Below are 25,002 nucleotides of genomic sequence, written 5' to 3' on the forward strand. Positions count from 1 at the left end.
TTTCTTTTATTTACTTTCCATGTGTACAGCGCAACAGACTACACCTCTAGTCATATTTTGATTAAATTAAGTAAGTGGGTATTTTTTTATTTTTTCAACTTAGATTTTATTGGCAATTTACCCTTAAAAACGTAAAAATAACGGAAAATCGGATTTTTAATATAACAGCTGGAACAACATCTTAGCATATTATGATCCTTTTCTTTCTTAACACAATTGTACAACCTCCAATTCTGACAAAATTATGGATCAAAAGTTATTGTAGTTTTTGTAATTTTCTCCATAAAATACCATAGTTACTACCACCGCTTGCCCGTGATAAGGGTTGTTGACAACGGGGGAAGTATGTGTCAGAATGGTGCAGTTTATTTATTCTTAAAGTACCTAACTTTAACATATGGATGAAACAATTCACGCTATGGTCAAAGTTTGGACTACATAGCGTTACAGCTTCTAATTACCAAAACATTCACGTTACGTTGAATAACGAGGTGATCAATTTATCGGACGTCACGTTACGCTTGTGAACATCGTTCCATGTTCGGTGTTTACGATCAATAAAACACAGATTCCACGTCAATAGGTGTGCAATTATACCAACAGGACCACCTGTATAGCTGATCAGCTGTGAATAGTTAATACTTAAGTATTTTAACGCCACGCTACATTATTTTGACGAACTTCCCACGCAAGGATTTAAGTCCAGAAAACAGCTGTTTGCCGCCAGCTTATTCAAATGGGGTTTCATTGCGTTGTGCTGTAATGAGTTTTACCGGACACCAATCAGCTGATTATACTGTATTTGGGTGGCAATGAGTGGTTATAAACAAAAACATAACCTCTCTTAGAGGTTATGACTAGTGATTTTTAGTCCTTTAGTTGATGGAAATATATAAGGATTTGTACGGATTTAGTAGTATGGCGTAAACTATCGTACGTAACTCGTCGAAAATGTGCTTACTGTACTCGTATGGTAATCCCGCAAACACTTATTATACTATTACGATACGTAAAGATTCAGTATAGCTTAAATTGGCAAGAGTTTTGACTATTGATACAACTAGACATTCCATCCCTGTTAAATTTGTCGCAATTAAAATAAAATAAAAATCGTTGTAGTTGACGTGAGCCACCGTCACATTGTGAAATTTAAATTACAGATTTCTGTAGAATAGGCCTACACTATATTTTTACTGAGTCGAACTGATGGAACCTTTTGTGAGATATAGCAACTATAACCGATCAACTATGTTAGCAACGAAAAATTTGGAAGAAAATAGATGTTTATACAATAGCGCATTCTGTGACTGGCTCACACAACTATGTTCCTTTTAATAAAAATTGTGACAGCTGGTCCATATAGATGGGATGTCTACTTCAGTATTCAATAGTATGAGCTATTGCAGAATGAAACATACTCTCTTATATATTTTTCGTCCTCATTGATCAAGTAAAGACAAATAACTAACAACAGTTACATTTTATACATGGGATTTGTAACAATAACAACACCAATACAATCCAAATCAAAAAAGTATATTTTCAAATTGCTTGCAGATAGAATCAGACATACAATCAGAATGTAAAGATTGTAAGCAGATTTAGAATAAAAATCAACGTGTTTTAATGTAGATTTTAGCGAAGTACTGATTTCGGATATGTATTGATCTTTTTAATCAAAACAAACGGGAATATCATCTTATTGCAAACTGTAGCATAATTTACATCGAAGCAAATACCAAGAAATAACAAATAATCATCTTTGACTATTTGATTAGGTTCTGATGTATTTCCTTCCCCGATTCCGGAAAGGAGATACTGTATATCTATTTCCAAAACAAATATTTTACTATGAAATAAAGAGACCACTCGTCGACCGTTACTTTGATGACCAATTATGGGCCGAATATTTCACGATCTTAACAATATTTGTTGGTTTATTTCCCAACGAACGGTGAAGCGGTAAGGCTTGGGAGGTTTAAACTTGATTTATGCATCGTGAACAATAAAAGCATAAACTGAAGTGCTTCCATTCCTACATTCAGTACAAGGCTACTGACATTGAAACACCTCTATAGATTAGTAGAGGTAGTCAATGCTACTGATTTGTGTTCGCGAGGTAAAAATTGTGTATGTGAACATTATTTAAAATTATTTATCATATAAACTTTTATTGCAATGGCAAATTTCATAAGTAAATTGGCAAGTAAATCTACTTGCATCATCATAAAAAAATCTACTAATCTACAACCCTAAACGGTAATACTAAACACGGAGTAGTAATGAGAAATAATGTTAATTCGCTAAAAATATCTACAGGGACTGTGGTGAACTAATTTATCTCTCCAAACGATCCAAAACCATCAACACAACGTAGTATTTTGATCCTACCGTGCCACACTGTTTCTGTAAACATAATATCCAATAACTGAATAATATTCACAATAATTCACACAAATTATTTATATAAGAACAAATTTCCTCAGAAGTTTTTAATTGTTGTCATATACATACAAGTGACCACGTAAGAGCCTGTGCGCCTGCTATGAGAACGTATTGTTGAGGCGAGAATAATTAATTTAATTTGGAAAAGGGAATAATGTTGTTTTTAACATAAAATGGTTTGGAAACCACACGCAAATACTGTAATTGACTCAAAATAACTTATCCAACAATCTGTATCCAAGATATGTTGGTTCATGCTGGTCAGAAGCAGAGATACAACAGATTAATTGAGTCAAAATTATTTTGCATTAGTAGAGTATCTATCTATATATTAATAGGCAAGCATGTTTCTTTAAAACCTTTTTTCAGCTCGTATGCATCGCAGGGAAAATCTACGCATACCGTTAGAAAAACATTCTCCTGTAGAAGTGCAGAATCCATTTCAAAATTAAAATAGGCTAAAATATAAGCACAAAAAATGAATTTGAAATTTTAAAAATTTAACATGGGCTTTATGGGTTGCCATGTTAGTGAGGAAATAACAACAAAATATAAACAGAAAATCAAAACAAATGGAATAAATTCCAATCACATGTTTTATTTACAGCGTGGGGTGAAAATAGAGAAGCCTGAACATTCCATCCCCATGTTAAAGTTGTCACCAGTTTTTTAAATTAAATTCGTCGTAGTTGATGTGAGCCACCAGCAGACTGCGCTGATCTAATGACTAAATTTCTGTCGAATAAACGATGTTTTTTACCAAGTCAAACTGTTTGAATGAGCTATAGCAACTGTTTTGACCCATCAACTTTGTCAGCAACAAAAAATAAGGTAGAAAATAGAATTTAAGACACGCTTTCAGTGAATGGCTCACACAACTAGGCCTACATGCTTTTTAATTTAAAAAATGGCGACAGCTGGTCCATGTAGATTGGATGTCTACTTCAGTATCCAATAGTCAATACGTGTACGTTACATGTTTTTGGTCGAATTTTCGACCTCTGGACGACCACTAGTATTAAATTATAATGTGAAACCTGAGAAAACAAAAGCTGTAACTATTTATCTCAAACGTGCGTAACCGTAATCTTATCAGCTGGCATAAACCTAACCGTCGTCAACAATATAGTAAAACAGCTGTGATTCAAGTAACAGCTGACTGGCGTTACCTCACGGACGACTTTGATGAGTGTCACACTATAGTCCTTACAACTCATGATAACGCTCATCTTTATTTCATAAACTTGCCGATGCACATGTTCATTGACAGTCTTTCAATCGATTTATTTCACAGTAGGAAAACAGGCGTGTACGTTTTAAAATGCCAAAAAAAGTAAACGGCGAGTTTGGGTGCCTACCACGAGCACTAGAAAATACCCGTTATGTATCATAAACAAACAAATGACGTTTTTGGCCCGAAAGTAAACAAAACCATATGTCAATTAATGCTATTAGTATAGGGGTTTTGTTTACTTTCGGGCCAAAAACGTCATTTGTTTATGTTTATGATCCATACCGGCATTTTTCTAGTATTCGTGGTGCCTACCATTTGAACGACAAGAATAAATTCAATTACGGTCTGCTGGGATACCGACCAAGTGGTACTACGGTCAAATTGTGGCCACCCATTTAAATTTAAATATTGTCTGAGGTCCAATATAATTATCTCTCGTGACTCATAAATATTTGGAAACTGATGTTACAAATTTAAAAATACTAGAGGTCGTCCAGTGGTCGAAAACTCTACCAAAAATATGTTAAGTACAGACTTCTCTATTTTCACCCCACGTAAGTAAAACATGTGACTGGAATTTCTTAAGTTTGTTTTTATTTTCTGTTTATATTCAGATATTATTTAGTCACCAGCATGGCAACCGATAAGTCCCATGTTATTTTCCTTGATTTAGGTTAATTTTTTAGCCTATTTTAATTGATTAAGGAATTCTGCACATTTACATGGAAATATATTTCTAGAAGTATGCGTAAATTTTCCCTACGATGCACGCGAGCTGAGAAAAAATGTTTTCAAGAAACATTCTTGCCCATAATATATAGGATGTATCTTAATAAATTATCGTAAACTTCCATCTTAACAAATAGAAGTGGTTTGGATGACTCAATAAATAATTAACTTATATATAATAATATTAGATAATCTACCGGTGTTACTTTTCTAGGTGAAGTAGTGCAGCCTTATCTTTTTTCTAGGAATGTTACGTTCAAGTAAAACCACGAAACTCATTCACATACGTCAAACAGCTGATATTGTTACTAGATCACAAACACCCTGTAACTTGAGAACATTGTAACAAAGTTGACGAGTGAAGCCTTCCAAGCTCATCATGTAGCCTTTATTGAAGGTTACGTCAAAAGTAAGGACAAATTTATTAAGCTGTAAGGTAGATCAAACTTATGGGATGAATATTATTGGTGTATTTATTAGTTCACAATAGAAGGATTATTTTAGAATTTAATTAATAAAAAGAAACCCTACCCACCGAAAAGTTCTTAAAATATTCAAGAAATTCTATAAAAATTGAAAAACTTTTGGAATATAAATTGTTAGCTGATGTGTTCAGATCATTTATAATTTTATCTCAATATCAGATTTTTATGAATCGAAATTAATAAGTTGATACCACCCAACCCTGATTTACAATAAAGTTGCTTGTTTACAGTAAAAATAACTTAAAGATCGAAACAAATAAAACCTATACATTTTTCCTTTTTATGTATACATCACCTATACACCAGAGATTTCAAAGGAGATTTTTAATCACGAATCGACCCATTACTACTAGAAATAACAAGAGGGCTCCAACAAATAGAAGTGGAATAGCGTCACAAATAGCTCTTAGTGAGGAGTTTAAAATTAAACAAGATTTACGTGTCCCAGACCTATGTATAGATCATTTGGATGAACTATTCATCTGTATAAAAGCGTTTGAAACAAACAGCTTTATTTCCATTTTTATATCCTTTATTTTATTCACAGTAAAAGTAATATTTAATGATTTTTTATCTCGGTATTGTACAATTTTCTTTACAATTTTATGAGGCTACGAGATTTAGATTATTTAAAAAAAGGTAAACGCTAGAGAAAATAGTTTTAAGCTGTCTGTATTTAAAAAAATATGGAATCGTATTAGAGGATGTCCCATATAGGGAATAAGCCATTACCATAAGTATCATGGAAAGACCTAACTTTTTCATGTCGCTAAAATTTTATGGTCCAGGAGTTATTAGACATGTTAAAAAACAATTACAAATGTTAATTACATTAAGATAAAACCTAAAAACTACTGTTTAAGGTTGCGAATTATTTTCTTGGCTTAAGGCTTTTTGAATCTATAAACGAGTTCCACATAAGATACGTTATTTTAGTTGCAGGCCCGAGTTCCTATCATCATTATCAACAACAAAATTGAATCGCTAAATATGAGATAAATAACTGATATCTAAACTTTGGTAGAGAATTGCGTGACATTACAGTAGTAACACACACTGTTGTAAGATAAAAGAAGTAATTCATAGTACTAATATTGAGTATCATAGAAGTAGGCCTACATAACAGAAAGATAAAATAAAATGGAAGAAAATAGTTTATAGGATGGGGGTTTTTAGCTATTAAAAAAACTTTACTGTAAAACAACTATTGTGCTTCCATTGGCTATTTAATCATTCCAATAAGTTTTCCCAAAAGGAATCAATTGTGTTCCAATTAGTCCAAGAAGCTTGGGTGAATTTCAAAACTACGAGGGATGGAATGACCCGAGTTGCAACAGGTGTTTTGGAAAAAACTCTCTTGAATATTGCAAATTGCAATACCAATATCATACATATGGGGTACTTTTGCAACATCCATTACCATTATTGGTATCCACAGTTCTGTACGTGTTTGTGATTGTTTGTCATAGAAATTAATTAGAAGATACAGATACACTCCAAGTTGCAGCATACATTGTCTATTGTGATTATATCGTCGATCTCTATTACTACAAAATCCATAGCCAATGAATCGATAAATTTATTATGTTCAGAGAAAAATTGCACGCCATAAATATTGTCAAGGGTTATATTGTTCGTCCATCTATTTACACAAGTATATGATTAATGAGTCTATGAATTTGTTTCCCGTCAAGCAATAATTACGACTGGACAGATATTACTCGATATCTTACTCAATTATTTGTTTTGTACCGAAGAAACACAATCATAATTGTCTGTTTGATAGTTTCACCTAGCTGACTACCGTTAAATTTTGATGAAACCAACTACACTTTAAACGAGGTTGTTAACCAACAAATATTCCTGGTAAAAAATATTATACATTAATGAAAATATTTTGAAATATTTACCCTTTGTTAGGAGATGGTTTGAAAATCATTTGCATTGACAAGTCTTTGAAAATGTTCGCTAATTTTTAGATGTTGCCTATTAACATTAGATCCAATGTGAAAATATCGAGATTCAACAACATTAAGTTCATTTAAAAATCGTTTTTAAATGACAATTTAAAATATCTTAACGCGGAATGAAAGAGGTAAACCCTTCCTAAACTTTTGTTTTTTACATTTGTTATTTTTTTTTACTTTTGTTTTTACCCTTCCTAAACTTTTTCCTAAACGATTGGGTATATCAACGTTATCAGGAATTAGCAATAGGAATACAAGATTATAAATAAACATTAGTCAATTAAAGATAACACATGAACATAAAATTTTTTTTTTAACTTAAATATAAATATGCTAATAGAAAAGGATATAAGTTTAAATAAATTAATTAAATTCACTTACTATATCCACACTCATATAATATGTTAAATTCATACCTCATACATTGTGATTCGAAGTGTGAAACTACTACTGTACAACAATCGAATATTAGTCCCTATTGCTCTATTTGCATAGAAATTAAAATCCAATTGTCGTCACAACCACGTGAAAGGTAATCGACCACACACGCCAATGTGGTTTTAACAAAACTCACAACATTTTTAGTAGGGTTTGGTACCTTAAAGCCTTTGTATAAATCCATCGTGTGCGATTTTTTGGGGAAACTCCAATAGTATTTGTTAGTTTTAAATTTAAATGATCAAAATAGATTTTGCAATTATTTAATAAGCTGGATGAAATTTCTAAATTTAAAGTATATTTATTTATTTTTTCTCATCGAACACTTTTTTACTAAGGTGGAATATAATGGCATCTTAGTAAAAATACAGTATTAATTGGTAGTGATAAAGTAGGATTATAGTTTATTTAAAAGTTTACAAAATATTCATAGTTCTCACCAATCAATTTTAAATTTTATTTTTATTTATGAGTAAATAAATTGGTTTAAAAATTTAATCAAATTGTTTTGTGTAGGATAGTGTTACTCTTAATATTATAATGTATAATGTTATTCTTTAATACAGTTAGTCATATCATTTATTTTAATAATTCTTTTTCATTTACTGAATTTTGAAATATAGAAAATATTATTAAGGCCATAAATTGAAAAGAAAAAAAACTATGCACTCTGGAATTAATATTATATTTTCCAAAAATTATGTGTTTCTGAAGTTAGGACAATTCTTTTGTTTTGTGTATATTGATTTTGTGTTGATATAATTTGATTACAGATGATTTTTTAAGACACAGGATTTGAAAATATGTTTGCTAATTGATTATCGAATCGTAAATTTTTGTCAAAAATTGTGTTTCTGAATGTTATTTGGTTATTAAAAAAAATTATTTATGTCCCTAAACATAGAAGTTAAGTATAACATTGCAAATATAAAAATTAACAACATAATTAATTGTTGTATTCGCAACTCTAAACGAATGCCATTGAAGTGCAAAGTTTCTAAATCGGTAGTAAAAGTGCAACGCCATGCCTACTCTTACAGTTATTTATTAGCTATTCAAGACGCAAGTTATTGCCTCTTCAAAATTGAGTTATAGAGTTATAAACTCTTTGAGCCGTGAGTTGACTCTAATTAGTTAGAGCCGAACATGGACTGTTAAGTAAAACGCCTGTGAGTTAAGTGTGAGTTAAGTGTGAGTTAAGTGTGAGTTAAATGTTGTTTTGCGCATAAGGGAATAGAAAATCTTATCTGTAAGCTATGTTTCCAGAAACTATTTTACTTTCTCTCCTTATGCATAGTAAAATAGAGAAAGTATTGTCTTAGTTAAAAATGTTTATTTTTAATTGTTGGTAGATATATCCTTTTTGGGTCCCCCTGAACAAAAAAGTGGTTTTCGAAGTGATGTCTGTATGTTGTGTTTGGGTGTGTACAGAACTACAGACTACTTCTGTGGTCTGATTTTGATGCAATTGGTATGTGGGTTCTAATTCATGGTATCCCCCAGGTGTTTTAATTTTTTTTTAATTAGATTTTAACGGAGTTATTTTACGATTTTTATTTCATAAAACCCTTTTAAATATTAGACAAAATATATTTTTACGAAAACAGCACAAATTATTGTAATTAAAATGTTGTATGTTATATTCCTTTCAACTCAAAGCAAAATTTCACAACTCCTATTGCTATACAAATTACGGTTAAAAAGTTATTGCAGCTTTTGTAGTTTTTGCCTTAAAATATCGTAGTTACTCCTATTGCTTACCTATGATGAGGGTTGTTATAAGCTAGTAGGAGAAAGTATGTGACACATTGCTGATACCGTTTATTTTCAAACGGTTTTATTTACACAGCAAAGAAAAGAAATTCACAAAGAAAAGTAATTCACAAAGTAACATTCTGAAATTCACCAAAACCAGTTGAAAATGCATTCCAAACCGTCCAATAAAATCCACAACAATTCGCACATGCAGTTGGCAGCAAAAAGAGGTAAAATAAGACAAATATCAAACCATAAACACCTCAAACCGAAAAAAGCAAGAATATGAAACACACAATAGAACACACAGAAAATAAATTAGAATCAGTTGTCATACCAGCGCCAATGGTAAGACGACAGACATGATATGGTCTTCTTCTCCTCGACATCTAAGCAATAAAATAAGCTTTATTTTAAAATTGATGATCCATGAGGTTGATAAAAATATATGGGAATATTTTAAACTAAGTTACTGAGTTTTCAATTAACCAACAGTTCACAATCCAAAAAAGTCCCAGTTACTCGACTTTAACGTTACTCGTTGATCGGAAGATTGACGTTTAGGGGCCAGTCTGGTCAGCTGTCAATTGCAATCAGCTGATCAGCAAAGAGCAATCAGCTGTGTGACCTAACCTTTTATTGGCGGGAAAGCGGAACGAAACAAGGATAAAATATTGCAATTCCTCCGTGAAAATATGCGGTTTGAAAAGAGTTTGATTAAAGTGTCGGTTTCTGTCGAATGTAATGGATTGGTACGTTCAATCATTTTGGAACGTTGTGTAAGTTGGAAAAATACTTTTAAGACTTTTTGCGAATTTCCCATATAGGGAATAAGCCCTTACTGTAGGTCTTGTGGTAAGACCTGGACACGGGACCGATTTACTTTTTTCGTTTTGATGTCCTCAGAGGCCAAATACACAATCCGTTCAGATTCATATATGTGTCCGTTAGCATGATATCTCGAGCAAAAATGATCCGGTTTTATGGGGTTAAAATTGGGGTTTCTCATTTTTTGAACCTCAAAACATAAGGTTTCCCAAATTCTCTCCAAACCATTTTTAAGAACTTAAAAAAACAAATAAATTAGTATCTTAAAGCTTTTTTGTACATTTTTTGGTTACGAAGAAACCTTTTTTAGTAAATTGTTAATTAAGAATTCTTATGTTATCCTTAGGAGAATGAGTAAACTTTTGTAGCTTGCTTGTTTATGGATATATTTTAATCAAACTTGTCAAATTTATTTATTTTATACTAAGCCATTAATATTTTCTAAAAAAACACGCTTTGTTACTCTCCCTGTACAGTAGTACGTAATGTGCCCCCATTTGATTAAGCTGGCGGCAAACAGCTGTTTTCTGGACTAAATCCTTGCGTGGGAATTTTTTTAAATAGTGTAGTGTGTCGCAAAGAAAATTACAGTAGTTTAATCTAGGGTCTTGAGACATTTAATGATGCTCTCAGTTTGTTACAAAATTATAACTAACCTAAATTATTTAAAGCACACCTCAAAGATTTATACACTTTCAAGGCCAGGAAATAAAAATCTAATTAAAACCAGAATATACTGTTGTAACATGTTCAATGGGTGTTAACAGATTTGGGTATTTCGTTTTTGTGTGTTTTTGTCATACTACCTAGTCTTACTATCTACCGTACTATCTAATATACACCTTTCGTTGCATAGCGATAGTTGATAGCCCAGGGACTAATCGGTTTGGAATTGTTTCCGTTAGGAATCGAACCAGCTACCTTCATATTTGAAGGCGAGCTCTATAACCACTCCAGCGTAGTCGTTGTAACAAAAAAAAACTCGTCCGAGAAAAATATTTTTAATTATTTTTTTTAAGACGCAAATTATAATCTGAATTAACAATTAACGATCACGTTCGATTACTTTTTCTCTACGCCTCGGTGTTATAAAGTCTAAGGTATGAGGTTGTGTAAGGTCATAAATATTATTGACAGTATTTCCAACAAGGAGAGTGTATTTAGTGTCGTGACTTCGCGACAGAGTCGCCTTGAACTTGCACCAACCAAGGTCTTCCCACCTTTGTTGGTAGAACCACAACACAAGAGGTTCCCACAATAACCTCATGATGAGTGACATTGTCAACTCATATGACGCTGCAAAGCGTGCAAACCCAAAACGTACATTTCCACCAAAAAATCAAACTGGAAGATTTTGATGAAAACAATACTTTCTCCGTATATGTAGGGAGAAAGTAAAAGTACTAAACAAAAAACACAGAGTGGATAGGTCGATGAAGAGGATAAAATTGATTTCCACTGTTGGTTCAATAACAATAAACACATTCTATAACAAATGAAATACGACCGAAATCCGGAAATACTAGAAATCTCGAGAATTGTACTCCGTTCACAAAATTTAGGCAGTTGGAGGGTAAGCTCCATCCCATCCAACCCTCATCATAACTTTGAAGCAACTGATCAGCTTGTATTACCCATTGGGTACTTTCCTGTTAAAGGGAACATTCATTATTATCGATGTTTTTTTTCACGATATATCGATGTTTTTTGTTTTCCGATCCATTACAAATTGACAACAAGAAATGAAACTGCTCTAAGCTAACCTAACATAACCAACCATACTTGCTGTACCATTTAAAAATTCCGTTTGGGTTTGAATACAAAAGGCAAGTTATAAACGCAGAATTTTTAAATGTTACAGCAAGTTTGGTTAGTTATGTTAGGTTATTTAATTTAGAACAGTTTCATTTCATTAATGTTTGTTGATACTGAACAATATTTTTCGTAATTGTCAGCTGATATGTTTCAATTTGTTAATATCGATATATCGAGAAAAAATCATCGATAATAATGAATGTTCCCTTTAACAGGAAAGTACCATACATGGTAGCCACCCAGTAAACCCTCCCGTTAAACCACCTAATTTTTTTGAACGGACTCATAAACATCAACAAATTATGTCACTGTCCCGAAAGTAAACATGTTTGTATTATCATTGAACCGGAACCAGATGTTAATGTGTCACAAAATTCAGTCCCGTTATGTCATTTGTTGTTCAAAATCCACACAGTTTCTGTTCTATCCTTGTTGCATATCAACGATCATGGCCAAATCTTGGTACTAAAACAAGCATTCCTCAATGCTGGTCTATACCCGTAATCGAACAATAACTTTCTCTTGCAAGTAGACCGGTGCAGTTTCCTTACTGTACAAGGACCTGTGAAGTGTGTAAACGTCAGCAATCAGCACGTGCTGAGCTAAGGACGTGATGTCAGATGATCAGACTCAGACCAGACTATGGGGTAGCGTTACTCTATGGTCTGTACTCAGACATTGTCATTTGGCGGTTCATACTGTCAGTTATGTATCACTAGCATATAGAAGAGATTTATACAGTTCTTTATTTGTGAGTTGAACATTTTAGACATCCCGGAGAGCTATCATAAGTTTCAAAAACGTTTTCCCTAATACTTCCTTTTCGGAGTTATGTTTTCAATGCAATGCCTGGATCTTCTCTGGCAGTTGGTTACTCTACAGTAGGGTTCCCGGGACTGCGCTAGAGGGTTCAGGTAGCCTACCGGGACTGCGCCAACACCTAAATATACTCCCCCCCAAAAAAACCTACCGGGACTGCACCAGAGAGTCCAGATCCTACCGGGACTGCACTAGTACCTATAATATAGGTGCTAGCTATAGGAGCTAGGGGATATATTATATCCCCAACCCACAAAACCTACTGGAACTGTGCCAGAGAGTCTAGGCTGCCTACCAGGACTGCGCCAGCACCTAAATCTACCCCCAAAACCTACTGGAACTGCGCCAGAGAGGTTTTTCTTTGCAGTAAGTCCCGGGTTACCATCTACAGTAACTCGTATGTTAATCGGACAGATTTTAAGCAAGATCGTTTAAATTTCATGACAGTTCATGTGTTTGCTAATACCCAAAGATTGATTTGTTACAATGGGAACAAACAAGTAGGAAGATTTTGATACCAAAAGTAGACTTCTCGTCATATTGTAAAATGTCAACCTTTTCGACTTCTTATTCGATTTTATTTTATTATTTCAGGTAAATATTGCAATCTTTTTACTCTTGGGCTTTAATAGTATATCCACTAGGGCGTAAAAGTGGCTAAATTTTAAGTCACTTTAGGTTTCTCATTTGTGTTCAACATCTTGTACGTATGTCGTTGTTTGTATTTACATAATTCGAACCTGATTTCGCGTTTTCTTTCAAGTATAGGTAAAACAACAGATCGAATTGTTCTTTGTAATACTGTACAACAATAGTGACAGTGTCGTCAAATGACAACAATGGAGTCAGCTGATCTAATTTTGCATCAACAGAGGAGTTATCTATCACAACCTAATTTCGTTGAGCAAGAAAAAACAATTTTCGTCGTATTATTTTTCAAAATAGATATTACACTTGCTCGAATATCCAAATAGGCCTAATCAAATTATGCAGAATTTCCGCGTTTAGTGCATTTCTAACTAAACAACCTTCTTCAATTCATATCGTGAGTGACACAATCATATCAGTACTGCATGGAACATGTCCATTCATTATCAACTACTCACGGCCTTACTGATTTTTCATTTCCGATTCGTTGCAGTAACACATGTAAACAACACATGAATATATAAATATTCAGTAGTTCCTACAAGTACAAAGTGACTATTGTCGCTGTAACAACCATTTATTGTTACTATCAGAGTGGTGACTGGAACCATAAAGTTGCAGAGTAGTTGTACGTTCCCATCTTTTTCAACCCATTTAGTGTCTTAGATTAGTTATGTTTCAGAATTTATTTTACAATCTGTTCATTTCTTAGAACAAGAAGAAAAAGATTTTACAAAAAAGATTAGCAGGGAGCAAGCACCTGTTCATCAACAAGTTTTGCTAAAAATTTGATTAAACATTGAAATCAATCTGTACTTCAGGTCCAACACATGAACAACACATTTTTAGACTAGATTAGATTTTTTTTTCTAACACATTGCATAATAGCAATGCAAAATTATTCACGTTCAATTTACAAGTTAAGTTTTCAAGTTACAATTTATTCAAAATATTTATATTACAGATTTTCTAAAATTACGACATAGCGTTGTGATTTTGCAATATATTTTCAACAAACTTGTAAGGTTTCACTAGTTAAACATTACCCTACGTTATTTTTTATTCTAACTAGCCTAATATGAGTTACACAATATGATAATTAACAATGTATTTCGCAATAGTAATGCAAAATTATTCACGTTCAACTCAATGGGAAAAAAATTAAATATGATGCCACTAGTTTTACAAAGTTAAAATTTTTTCCAAATATTTTTTTGGTAATTATGACATAGTGTTGTGATTTCGCAATATATTTTCGACCAACTTGTTAACGTTTCACTAGTTAAACAATTGCCAATGCACCGTCTGCGATCTAGTGATGTACCTTTGGTTTGTACAAGTGCTAGACAATTTGCATGGTTCAGTCACGCTCTGATCACGTGCAAATGACGTCAATGACTGGTCGATTTCTACGATTTGTTTTTGGTCTCATCTAGTTGAAGTGCATATAAAACAATTTTAAAGACTGTGAAAAAATATTGACAGTTTGTAAAAAATCGTATAGTCCTAGTTGTCACTTACATATTTTATTTATATTTTATCAACGTCGATGCAATAATTTGACTTCAAACATGGTTAGCCTCTGGATCACGTATTTTACAAATAAAAAGGGTTTGTACTGTAAATTATCCGTTATTTAGTCTGCAACCAAAGGTTCCGGACCTAAATATTATTTTTCAAGCTGTCTACAATGTGGTTAAAAAATCCTCTTCATCGCTCTGGGGTTGTCAAGAGTTGTCAAATACACAATACCTATTCTCTGTGACAAAACTTACACGAACACAAAAACGTTTAACACAAATTTGGCCAAACTGCAATAATGATAAGTGGTTGCGTGGTGTAGCCAATTATTTGACGTTTTGATGTAAGGAATCGTCATAAATATTAATTCGAATACATCCATGTAAATATCGTTAATTTACGAAAACAATATTAGTTCAAATAAATATGTATATCATATATATCTATACATTTATGAACCAGAAGAACTGTTGGGGGTTTCCCCCATAACTGTAGACTTGGTTTAAAATATTAATTCAATTAAGATACATCATTATTTAGTATTTCCTTTGCGTTTATTCATTAGTCACTGCGAAAATGTTAAGCATTGTAGGGTGTCTACCACGTTGAATAAATTGGATATAGCTTGTATATTTCTAGATTTTTATAAAATTATGTATATTTCTTTATTTCATCGTAGTGTCTAACATACTTTGTTTACTCTCCTATTTGTAGCAAACCTAAGTACTTTCAGCATTTGCCATTCATACTGAGATTTCCTTTTAAATCGTTCGAATAACCCTCAATCAAAACAGAAATTAGCTTAATAGAAGTGCAGGATAGCTGCAACTGGGGTAGTACATTTAATACAGGTTTACATTTAAACATACCCTCGTATTACTAGTGTTACCTGTTTTTGTTGTAGATTGTAAGTATGTCGACAGCACAAGAACGCGTTGAGGACACTTGCTGTATAAACCATCGCAACTAATAAGCAATGTTTATTAAATGTTCATAAACGTTTAAATTTTCTTCGCATAACTCACATAACTTCTGCTATTTCACTTATATTCAGTTGCACATGATTGCATAACAGTTGCACGAAAAATTCATATCTTTATGTTATAGTACCACAAATACACCGTTAAAATTAGTCTAATGGTCTTCTCAACACTAAATCACACCATATTCAAAACACCAAACAGGTTTTCAAAGGATATTTCACTTTTGGAAACATTCACTATTCAAATCAATTCACCTAACGAATCGGTTTAGCTAAATGAGAAAAACACTAGTTAAAACCCACACCGATACCAATAAATTCAAAACTTCGACACTGTTCACAAAACCAAACAATCATAGACGCAGCGACAGCTGATACAGTAGTTTAGTGTAACTGCGCACGATTTAACTGCACGATTCGAGACTTGACACAAGAACTAACGTGTACATAAACAGATCAGCTGTAGGCTCGGCTCCAGCTGTGGTGTTAGATCAGGTGGTTGAGTCGGCGCAACAGCATAATTTATTTTTACAGCAATCATTTAGGACCAGTTTAATTGTTTCGGCAAAAAATTCTGGTGCACTTTTCTAAAGTTGGGTTGGGTTAGGATAGTTAAGATATGTATTTTGGAATACGATAAGAAATAGAATATTTTTGAAATGGTGAAAATGAAATGACTATCTTAACCTAAAAGCTAACATGTTCTGGCTTGATTTTTTATTATTTAGACACTCACAGTTTTGTTCAAAAGCTATATAGTTGTTGTAATATTTAATTTGTATTTGTCATGAAAACAAGAATTTTAAACTTCTACAACTAAATAAATAATGTTGTCAAATTTACGAAGATAAATACCTTAACTAGGAATATACAAAGATAAATATTTTCTAAAATAAAATTATACTTGCTCGAATCATAGCGCCTTGACGCACATCAGTGAGAAGAAAGGTTAAAATACAAAAGATGATAGTCAAATGTTTTGTGTTTTATTTTTAAGAAGAACGAAGTCATTGGTCTTCATAGTTTATTTATACATTTTCACACAATTTAACTATTTCACACACGAAAACTGGCCCCAGAATTTACTAGAAGAAAGTCTGCTTGCAGTATTTAGAGTCAGTGTAATTTACGTTTCCTCCTTTTGTTAGATTGTAAGGCAAGTCAAGCTTCGATTTTATTGGACTATTGATTAAGTAATTAACTTCCTAACGACATGTCAACGTAAAGTAGCAATCTTAGAAACACAATAAAGAGCTAATAATCTAGATAAATATAAAACTAACAATTATAAATACACATTTTTAAATTAAAAATTATTTGAAGGAAATATACAATACACATAATATGTTCGCCATTTATGGTAATACCGATACCTATCATGTATATTTAATGTTGTGGTATTTTAGCGTGTAATTACGTCTATTAAAATATATCAAAGTTCATTTTTCTGGCCCCTGGACTATTTTGTTAAGATAATAATACGTTTTACCTATGATTTTACATACAGGTCAAGCAGTACAAAGATAAAGATTACCAGTAGTGTTTCGTTGCGAAGACAACATTTTCCACAGCTTGCAATCAGTCAAAAAGTCAATTGAAACAAACACAACAGGAGCTTAAAAATGGTACGTAAACTACTAAGTTAAATATTTAATGTCCAAATGTTTGTGATACGTACAGTTTAAAGTTCGTGTTTGTATTGTGTTTTTGAGGAGTTGAAAGCTTTGTTAGCATTGTCTTCGTCTTCGTAACGAAACATCTAAGCTACTGAGAAATTACGTAAAATACGCACCTAGGTGGAGTCCCCATCTCAATAATTTATGAAAGTGTATTTCATCACTAGGGCGTAAAGTGACTCTTTTCAACTCGAGCTAGAAGTTTCACGACCGAGGCGAAGCTGAGGTTCGAAAATGAACGAGGGTTGAAAAGATACTTTTCCCCCCTCTGATGAACTATATTTTTCGGCATATTGCATAATTAATTAACAAACTGAGCTAGGAAACGAAAATACTTTTCGTGAAAAGGTGACCTCTCAAAACGCTTTCCAGTTTGTTATTACAGTACTTAGTTTACTTCGTTATTCGTTTAGTTATCGAGATTATTTCGATCCATGCGATTGATACAATCGAAACAAACGTTTGCAACAGCTGATTTTAAGTCCCTAGAGGCAAAAAAAAGGATTTTTACTCTCTAGAGAGTAAAAATGCTACTTTAGACCCGCAACACATGTAAAAACGGCTGTTTGCTGCAGTATGACGAAAATATATTATTGTCATAAGAAGTATTTTAAATCAAAGTTAAAACTTAGTTTTATAGTTCTTTCTATTGCGCTTTTACAGTAAACAGTTGGTGGATAATCATATGGAATATAAATATATGGGACCCTTCAAAATCTCTTGCAATTTTACTAATGCATCAGACATTTTCGTGTCAACCACAAACACAAAATAGAAATATGTAACGATTTGTTGGTGTATTGTATTCCTCTTTTGGGACCCCAAAGCAAAAAGTGCACCGATTTCGAACCTACACCTCACGATGTTTCTGTATTAACTTTTTATTTACTTAACAAACTTCGACATAAATGAGTCACACCAAATATTATGTACCCAGATGATCGAGTAAGGCCCCAACAATTATTGCGTAAATACGGGTGTTGTCATTATTTCATCTGGGAATCCCTGATATTTCGACCAAGTCATGCCTCACAGCTGTTTACCGAATGATAAAGCAAACTCGTTTGTCTTTGTTGTTTCGACTTTGGACTGTGTGCAAGCAATATTGTTCAGGGTTGCTACTGATGCCAACGGAGACGGTGCAAATTCTAAACACAGACGGAAAGTTACATTTTCTCGGGAAATAGTGTTGGGATTTCTTAAAATAACGAAACCTTTTCGAGCATACTATGTTACAAAACATCTTAGAAGTATCAACTTATCTAATAGAAAACATCTACATAGTATATGCACTGGAAATAGACCTTTTGCCAAAGAAGCGCATCCAACAACCATCCTTTATTCAGGTCGTGCATCAATTGCGCCAAAGAGTTCCTTAATTGCGCCAAGCCCAAGCCAGGTAGGGGTGAGTTGCCGGCAGTTGTCCTTGTTTACTTGTCATCTTAACCTTAACCTACCCAATTATACAGTCAAAGAGTGCCACCACTTAGCTTAATTAAATAACGTATCGGGTGGCTCCCTGGAGTAGTTGGCGCAAAAGTACGTCAATTCAGGTCGTGCATTGTCGTAGGCTACGACTCGTAGCATGGGGAGGGGGTGGAGGTGCATAGTGTAGTTGTAGTTTGTCACTAAGATCAGCTGTTTATTTCTATGGTTTTTTTATGTAGGAAGGACCATTAAAAGTGTAATGAGAAGTGCAGCTTCTGTTTCGAATGATCAAAAAGCTATCAGTCTTTACCTTTGTTGTTGTTGCGAGTTTTCGTAGGCATTATGTTTGTATCGCCTAGTGCATTTCGTCACCTTGTGTGGGGTCCTCTTGTTAATTCATCTTCTTATCCCTAACATTAGTCTTTATTTACACAAGGTGGTGAAATGCATAGACACTTACATAACAGGCAACAACAAAGGTAAATCAAGTATAATTCAAGTTCTTGAAACTGGGATGAAAATAACGAACTTTGTCAGGATAGAACCGTCGAACGTAAAATTATTAACTTCTACTTTACAACCATAACTGTGTCATCTATCTTAAAGTTGTATCATCATTATGGACCAAAAAGACAATTAATATATGTGCGGGATAGCCTGGATAACAAAGTGACTTGTAATGAGTTTTTGAAATTTTCAAACCAAAATATTATTTTAACAAAATAAAACAGTTATTGATAAACTATACTTCGTTTACAATATTCAGGTGGTTTTAGGGGAAGAACTCTACCCCTTCCACTTGACTCTTACCTTTAAAATAATAGCTCAACAACTGAGCAACATACATTAAATAAAATACAAACAAGTGGTGGGGAAACTTTACCTCAAACTACCTAAATCTTGTGAACGTATATAGAGCTCTTGATACTTACTTCTCTGTATTATATTATAGTTAGAGGGAAAGCGCTGTACAATTAACCTACCAATAACCCCATTTACTTGACATCGACGGACTCAAACATGACTATGACTCAAAACGTTTCCAAAGACTCGTCAAAACAAAAAATATTAGATTTCACAACAGAATGAGAGCTTATCTGCTGATACGAAATCAGTGTAGATTCATCTGCGGTTCATGTAAACACTGCACTGAATCTGACTCACCAATTGTATATACTTTCATTTTATAGAGTTGTCAAGTTCTTATTGTGTGTGAAGGTAATTAAGTAGACTACTTAATTAATGCATTCAGATACATCCAATAAAGGGTTAAATTAAAGTAAAAAAATTAATTATTTCTAAATTACGAGTAAATAAACACCAAGAGTAGGTGGCGTCCCCATCTCAATAGTTGATAAAATCTGTAGGTATATAGGCTACCTTAAAATATAAACCTGTATAAAATCCTATTATAATTATTAATTATAATTATAAAATTTGTTATTGATATATCAATTATTGATATACAGATGTTAGAACTTCCTAAAATACATTTACTAATTTTCTTGTTTATTCACGTCAAGTAGGGCTTATAAGCATGTTATAATCGTACTGTATTGTTAAACAATTGCTATAAATCTAAGATAAACAAATTGACGAACTGAGTTAATGATATTTTGTAACAGTAAACGGATATATTTTTAAAATTAGATTATTTGTCAATTATCTAATTGTAGCTGTTTACAAAATTGTTTACAATACATTGCACAAGAAAACTAAAGCTTTTGAAATTAGAACAACTAATAATTCTAATTTACCTCTTAGAATTTCATTGACATAAGACATAACTCACAGTCAACTTTATACGGTTTAAATCGTCAATTGCTTTTGGAACTTTAACCCATTTAAAATCCTCCCTAACCTAAAATGTAAAAATCCAATACTTTTAACATGCATAACCGCAACGACTAGCATATAACATAAACATGTCGTTATTTGTGATCAATTTACATTATTATAATGTATGATATTCTAGTATGAAATACTTACAGATATCTAATCCTTCATTAGTTGACCAGATTGGTTTTGCGAGTTTGGACGGCCAGCCGCACAAACCACATCACCCCAGTGCACTCCGCGACAGCGCGAACGCGACTGAGCAAGCAGACATGGAACAGCTGGGTGGGGGTGTGTCTCCCCGGAACCCACCCTTATCAGCTGATTCTGTATACGTCAATCATCTGTTCACCATAATCTCACGTCTGCTTTCATTTTCATGTTCCAAAGGGGATTCTTTTGCGATTTTAAAACTTGAATAAATGTGAAATTCAAGTTTGTACTGCTTATTTTGGGAATATTTCGTCCTGGGATGCCAAACGTTATCTCAGGATTGTTTCCACGTAGATTCAGGCTAAGTGTAGGGGTTCTATTACATAGACCCATTGTTGATTGTCAGGATTCGAACCCGGGACCTCAGGGACCGAAGTCCCACGTACTACCACTAGACCAGCTCCTCTTTCGTAGCATGGTCAGTATCTCCGCCGGTCACTCTTTTATCAGGACTTGTACAAATTAGAGACCTAATTATAATTGTCTTTATTAGCGAATTTCCCTATAGGGAAGTAGCTATTACCGTAGGTCTCATGGTAAGACTTAGGCCCGGGACCGATTTACTTTTTCATTTTGATGTCCTCAGAGGCCAAAAACACCATTCGTTCAAATTTTTATATATGTGTGTGTCCGTGAACACGATAACTTGAGTAATTTTTATTCGATTTTGATGAAATTTGGTTTGAAGGTGTAAGGCGGGATAAACTTGAATGAGTTCGCGATCCAGCATGATCGGACCATGGGAACAGGGTTTTATGGGGGGTTTTATGGGGTAAAAATTGGTTTTTCTCACTTTTGACCCTCAAAACACAAAATTTCCCAATTTTTCTCTAACCCTTCTTAAAGAGCTTAAAAAAACAAACAATTCAGTATATCAAAGTGTTTTTGTATGGTTATAGGTTACGGAGAAAACTAAAAAAAATGGTAAATTTAAAATTCCCATGTTATTCTTGTGGAGGATATTGTAAAATGTTGTAGTTTGCTTGTTTATGGATATCTGTTGATCAAACTTGGCAAATATATTCATTTTATACTAAGCAATAATTATTTTACTTAAAACACACACTTTATTAGTTTCCTTGTAGCAGCAAACCTAGGTACTCGTTAAACCTAATGTTATTTAAATAGATCAATTGAAAATCAATTCGGCCAAATGGAAATTCGCTTAGACGGCAGGTTTGCTGCGGCGGGGGTATTGGTGTATTATCAATTGCCCTCTCTGCGCAGTGTGATATGTTTGTAAGATTCTGATTACTAGAAATAGATAAAATTGGTATAGAACTTAGTTATCTAACCAAGATAACATGTCAAAAGCATACCAAATCTCATACGGTACGATAAAATGAAAGATTGGATAGTGAGCCAAAGTGATCTATAATTATTACAGTACGACAATTAATTTCTGTATCAAGTCAATGGCCCTAACATGTTATGTTGACGCCTTGAATTGTCTAGTCCGGAATATAGGTGTTTATCGTAGGCCTACTCGTGTTGTAATCCTGCACTCGACTAAACACATTTTGGATGAGTAAAGTCAAAGTATACTATTTTTAGCCATAAAATAAATTAACCGAACAATAAAACAACTGTACAAATCCAATATGTTTATAAACAAGCAAACTACAATATAGTTTACTAAATCTCCATAATAATACCTAACATAGACATTTTTAGATGTATAGTTTTTCTTTTTTTACCTGTGGCAATTAGGTGTACACAATTCTTCAATATATACTTAATTATTTGTTTTTAATTTCTACGAAATAGTGTGAAAGTAAATTGTGAAACTTTATGTTTTGAGGATGAAACCCCATTTACACATATAACACAGACATCTTGTAAAACCCCTTTCCCATTGTTCAATCGTGCCAGGCTGTTCGCGTACTCGTTCAAATCATAGACAAAACGAAGTCTATGTTCAAATTAACGTAGGCTTACGTTTATTCCTTTTATTTATTTACTTATTCCTCCAGCGTATACACTATACACTATTTCCTATTATAATTAATTATATTCTTTTTATTTTATTTAGCTAACTTTTTATCTGCACCAAACGTGATCAGAATTGGACCATTAGTCTTTTTTATTACCCTCGAAGCTCGCTTTAATGGGGAATTTGGAGCGCTTGAGAGACATTCAGCTCCATGACATTTGCTATGCACCATCTATTTATTAATTATTATTTTTGCATGTACCATACATTACGACAAGCTATGTCCTTATAAGACTAATTAGTTGTTTGTCACAATATAGGCCTACTATAGCAGCTATATTTCTGCAATAAAGATAAAAGTAGCTTTCATTACTTAAATATTATTATTATTTCAATTATTAAGATATATATGTGGTCGCCACCCAAGGTGCGTATTTTAACCTAAATATGAGTGATAGATGAGAGTAGAATGGGGTGAGGTGATCTGTGAAGTGAAGTGAAGAGTTGTTACTAAGATCAGCTGTTTCATTAGCCAGGTAAAAGCCCACTGATCAGGAACAGCTGGGTTCAATTTCGAACCATCAAAAGGCGACTGGCTTTTCTCAAGATCGAACCAGCGACCTTTTGATTGCTAGGCGAGCATGAACACTATGACCACTCAGCTACCCAGCCATTTAAATTGTATGAAGCTACGCTACCCCACTAATCAACTCACGAAGCTCAATTAAATATCAGCAACTATCTGATCAATATAAAGTCGTTTGCTGAAACTTACCCTTCACAATCTTGTGATAAAACAATGTTATGTTTGAATTTGGATATAGGCCTATCTTTGTGATACCAATGCACGCAAAGATCATGGAGACTACTGCATAATCAAGGACCAACGAATTGACTTTTTGAGCGCTCAAATCTTTTCACTGACCATCAACATGGAAATTGACATGGAATCGGAATGAAACTTAACCCTATGTGACTTCAGCAAGCCGTTCGACTGTATAACACACTGTGTCTTGCTGATAAAAATGGAAAGGTATGGAATACAAAATTCTGCACCAAGAGAGACCATTCATGATGAGCTAGCAGACATGAAACAGCTGATGGGTAAGTGTGTGTCCCCGGAACCTACCTTCATCAGCTGATTCTGTATACATGTCTGTTCTAACTAGAGGACAGAAAGCAAAACGTGTTGTCTATATAAGGGTAGTTCTGCTCCAGTGACCTGAATATCGGCTTAGGGGGCCCACAGGGTTCAATCCCTGGGTGTGTGCCCTTCCTGTTTTTGATCTGGGGACTGATGGAAGAACTTTGTTCTTTGCTGACGACACCATCCTCATTACAAGTAGTAGTCACTTTGGACCAACTGAAATCTGAAGCAATGGAAATCATTGACGAAGCTAAACACCCTTGTTTGTAAAAAATAAGCTAAAAATAAATACGTAACGATAAAACCAGGAACTGATGCGGTATTAAACAACAGAATCTGCAACATCAACCTGTAAAACTACTGGGGTTTTGGCTGGATGGCAAAAAGATGACATGAGGCAATAACACAAGAGGAGGCAGACTTTCCAGAACGGGTTTCTTTCTAAGGAAATTATAAGAAACTTGACCACAGGAACCTAACTGGGAACGCGCTTCAGAGACCAAGAATATTCAAACAATTCAAAAGTCTGCTTTAAGGGCCATCACTTTTACGTTTTGTTATATATGTATTGGTAATTGTTTGACCGTTGGAATGAATAAATAAATAAATATAACGTCTAGCGCAAGGCTTGATCATTGTAGACCACTTTTTCATGCCTTTGGGAGTGATTACTGTTTACAGCCAAAATTTATCTACAACTGTCTGGTACATGTCAAGGAAAATATTAACAACCTCAGCTGAGGAAACCAAATACACAATTACAATACAAGAAGAGAAGCAATTCTTTTCTGCCGGCTGAGCAACCAGTAAAACGACTGCTACCTGTCCTTGGCAGTAGGCGCTATACAGTATACCACCTAGACCTGGGGCCCTATTTTTGAAATGGTTGACAGTTGAGTCAATCGTCAGCACTCAACTCAACCAACAACAGGATTTGGTATTTTTGAAACCCAACAGTTGGGAAGCGAGTTGGGAATCACTAGTTGAGTGACTCGAGGTGGAAATGTAGAGCATACGACCGCCCGAAATTCAGATGACGTCATTTTGAACCAATCACAATGCAGAGTTCTTGCGATCTTCCATTTAACCTCTTCTTACTCTAA

The 25,002-nt window shown here is 33.7% G+C and overlaps 1 protein-coding gene across 2 annotated transcripts in view; it reads right to left on the bottom strand.

Annotated features, from left to right (window-relative positions):
• Positions 1-20,863, bottom strand: part of LOC128996503 (uncharacterized) — a 46,116-nt gene extending 25,253 nt beyond the window's left edge. Inside the window, exons 1-2 of one of the 2 annotated variants that reach the window (XM_054421879.1) lie at positions 20,760-20,855; positions 9,391-9,442 (exon numbers count right to left, since the gene is read on the bottom strand). In XM_054421879.1, coding sequence (XP_054277854.1) covers positions 9,391-9,417 — 27 coding nt within the window. In that variant the 5' untranslated portion in view covers positions 9,418-9,442; positions 20,760-20,855. Of the gene's footprint in view, positions 1-9,390; positions 9,443-20,759 lie in introns of both variants that reach the window. The other variant, XM_054421880.1, reaches the window with a different exon arrangement.
• Between the last annotated feature and the right edge of the window lie 4,139 nt (positions 20,864-25,002).

Source organism: Macrosteles quadrilineatus, unplaced genomic scaffold (assembly GCF_028750875.1).
Source record: "Macrosteles quadrilineatus isolate MER2022 unplaced genomic scaffold, UCM_ALF_1.0 Scaffold_6__1_contigs__length_79288215, whole genome shotgun sequence".
NCBI lineage: Eukaryota > Metazoa > Arthropoda > Insecta > Hemiptera > Cicadellidae > Macrosteles > Macrosteles quadrilineatus.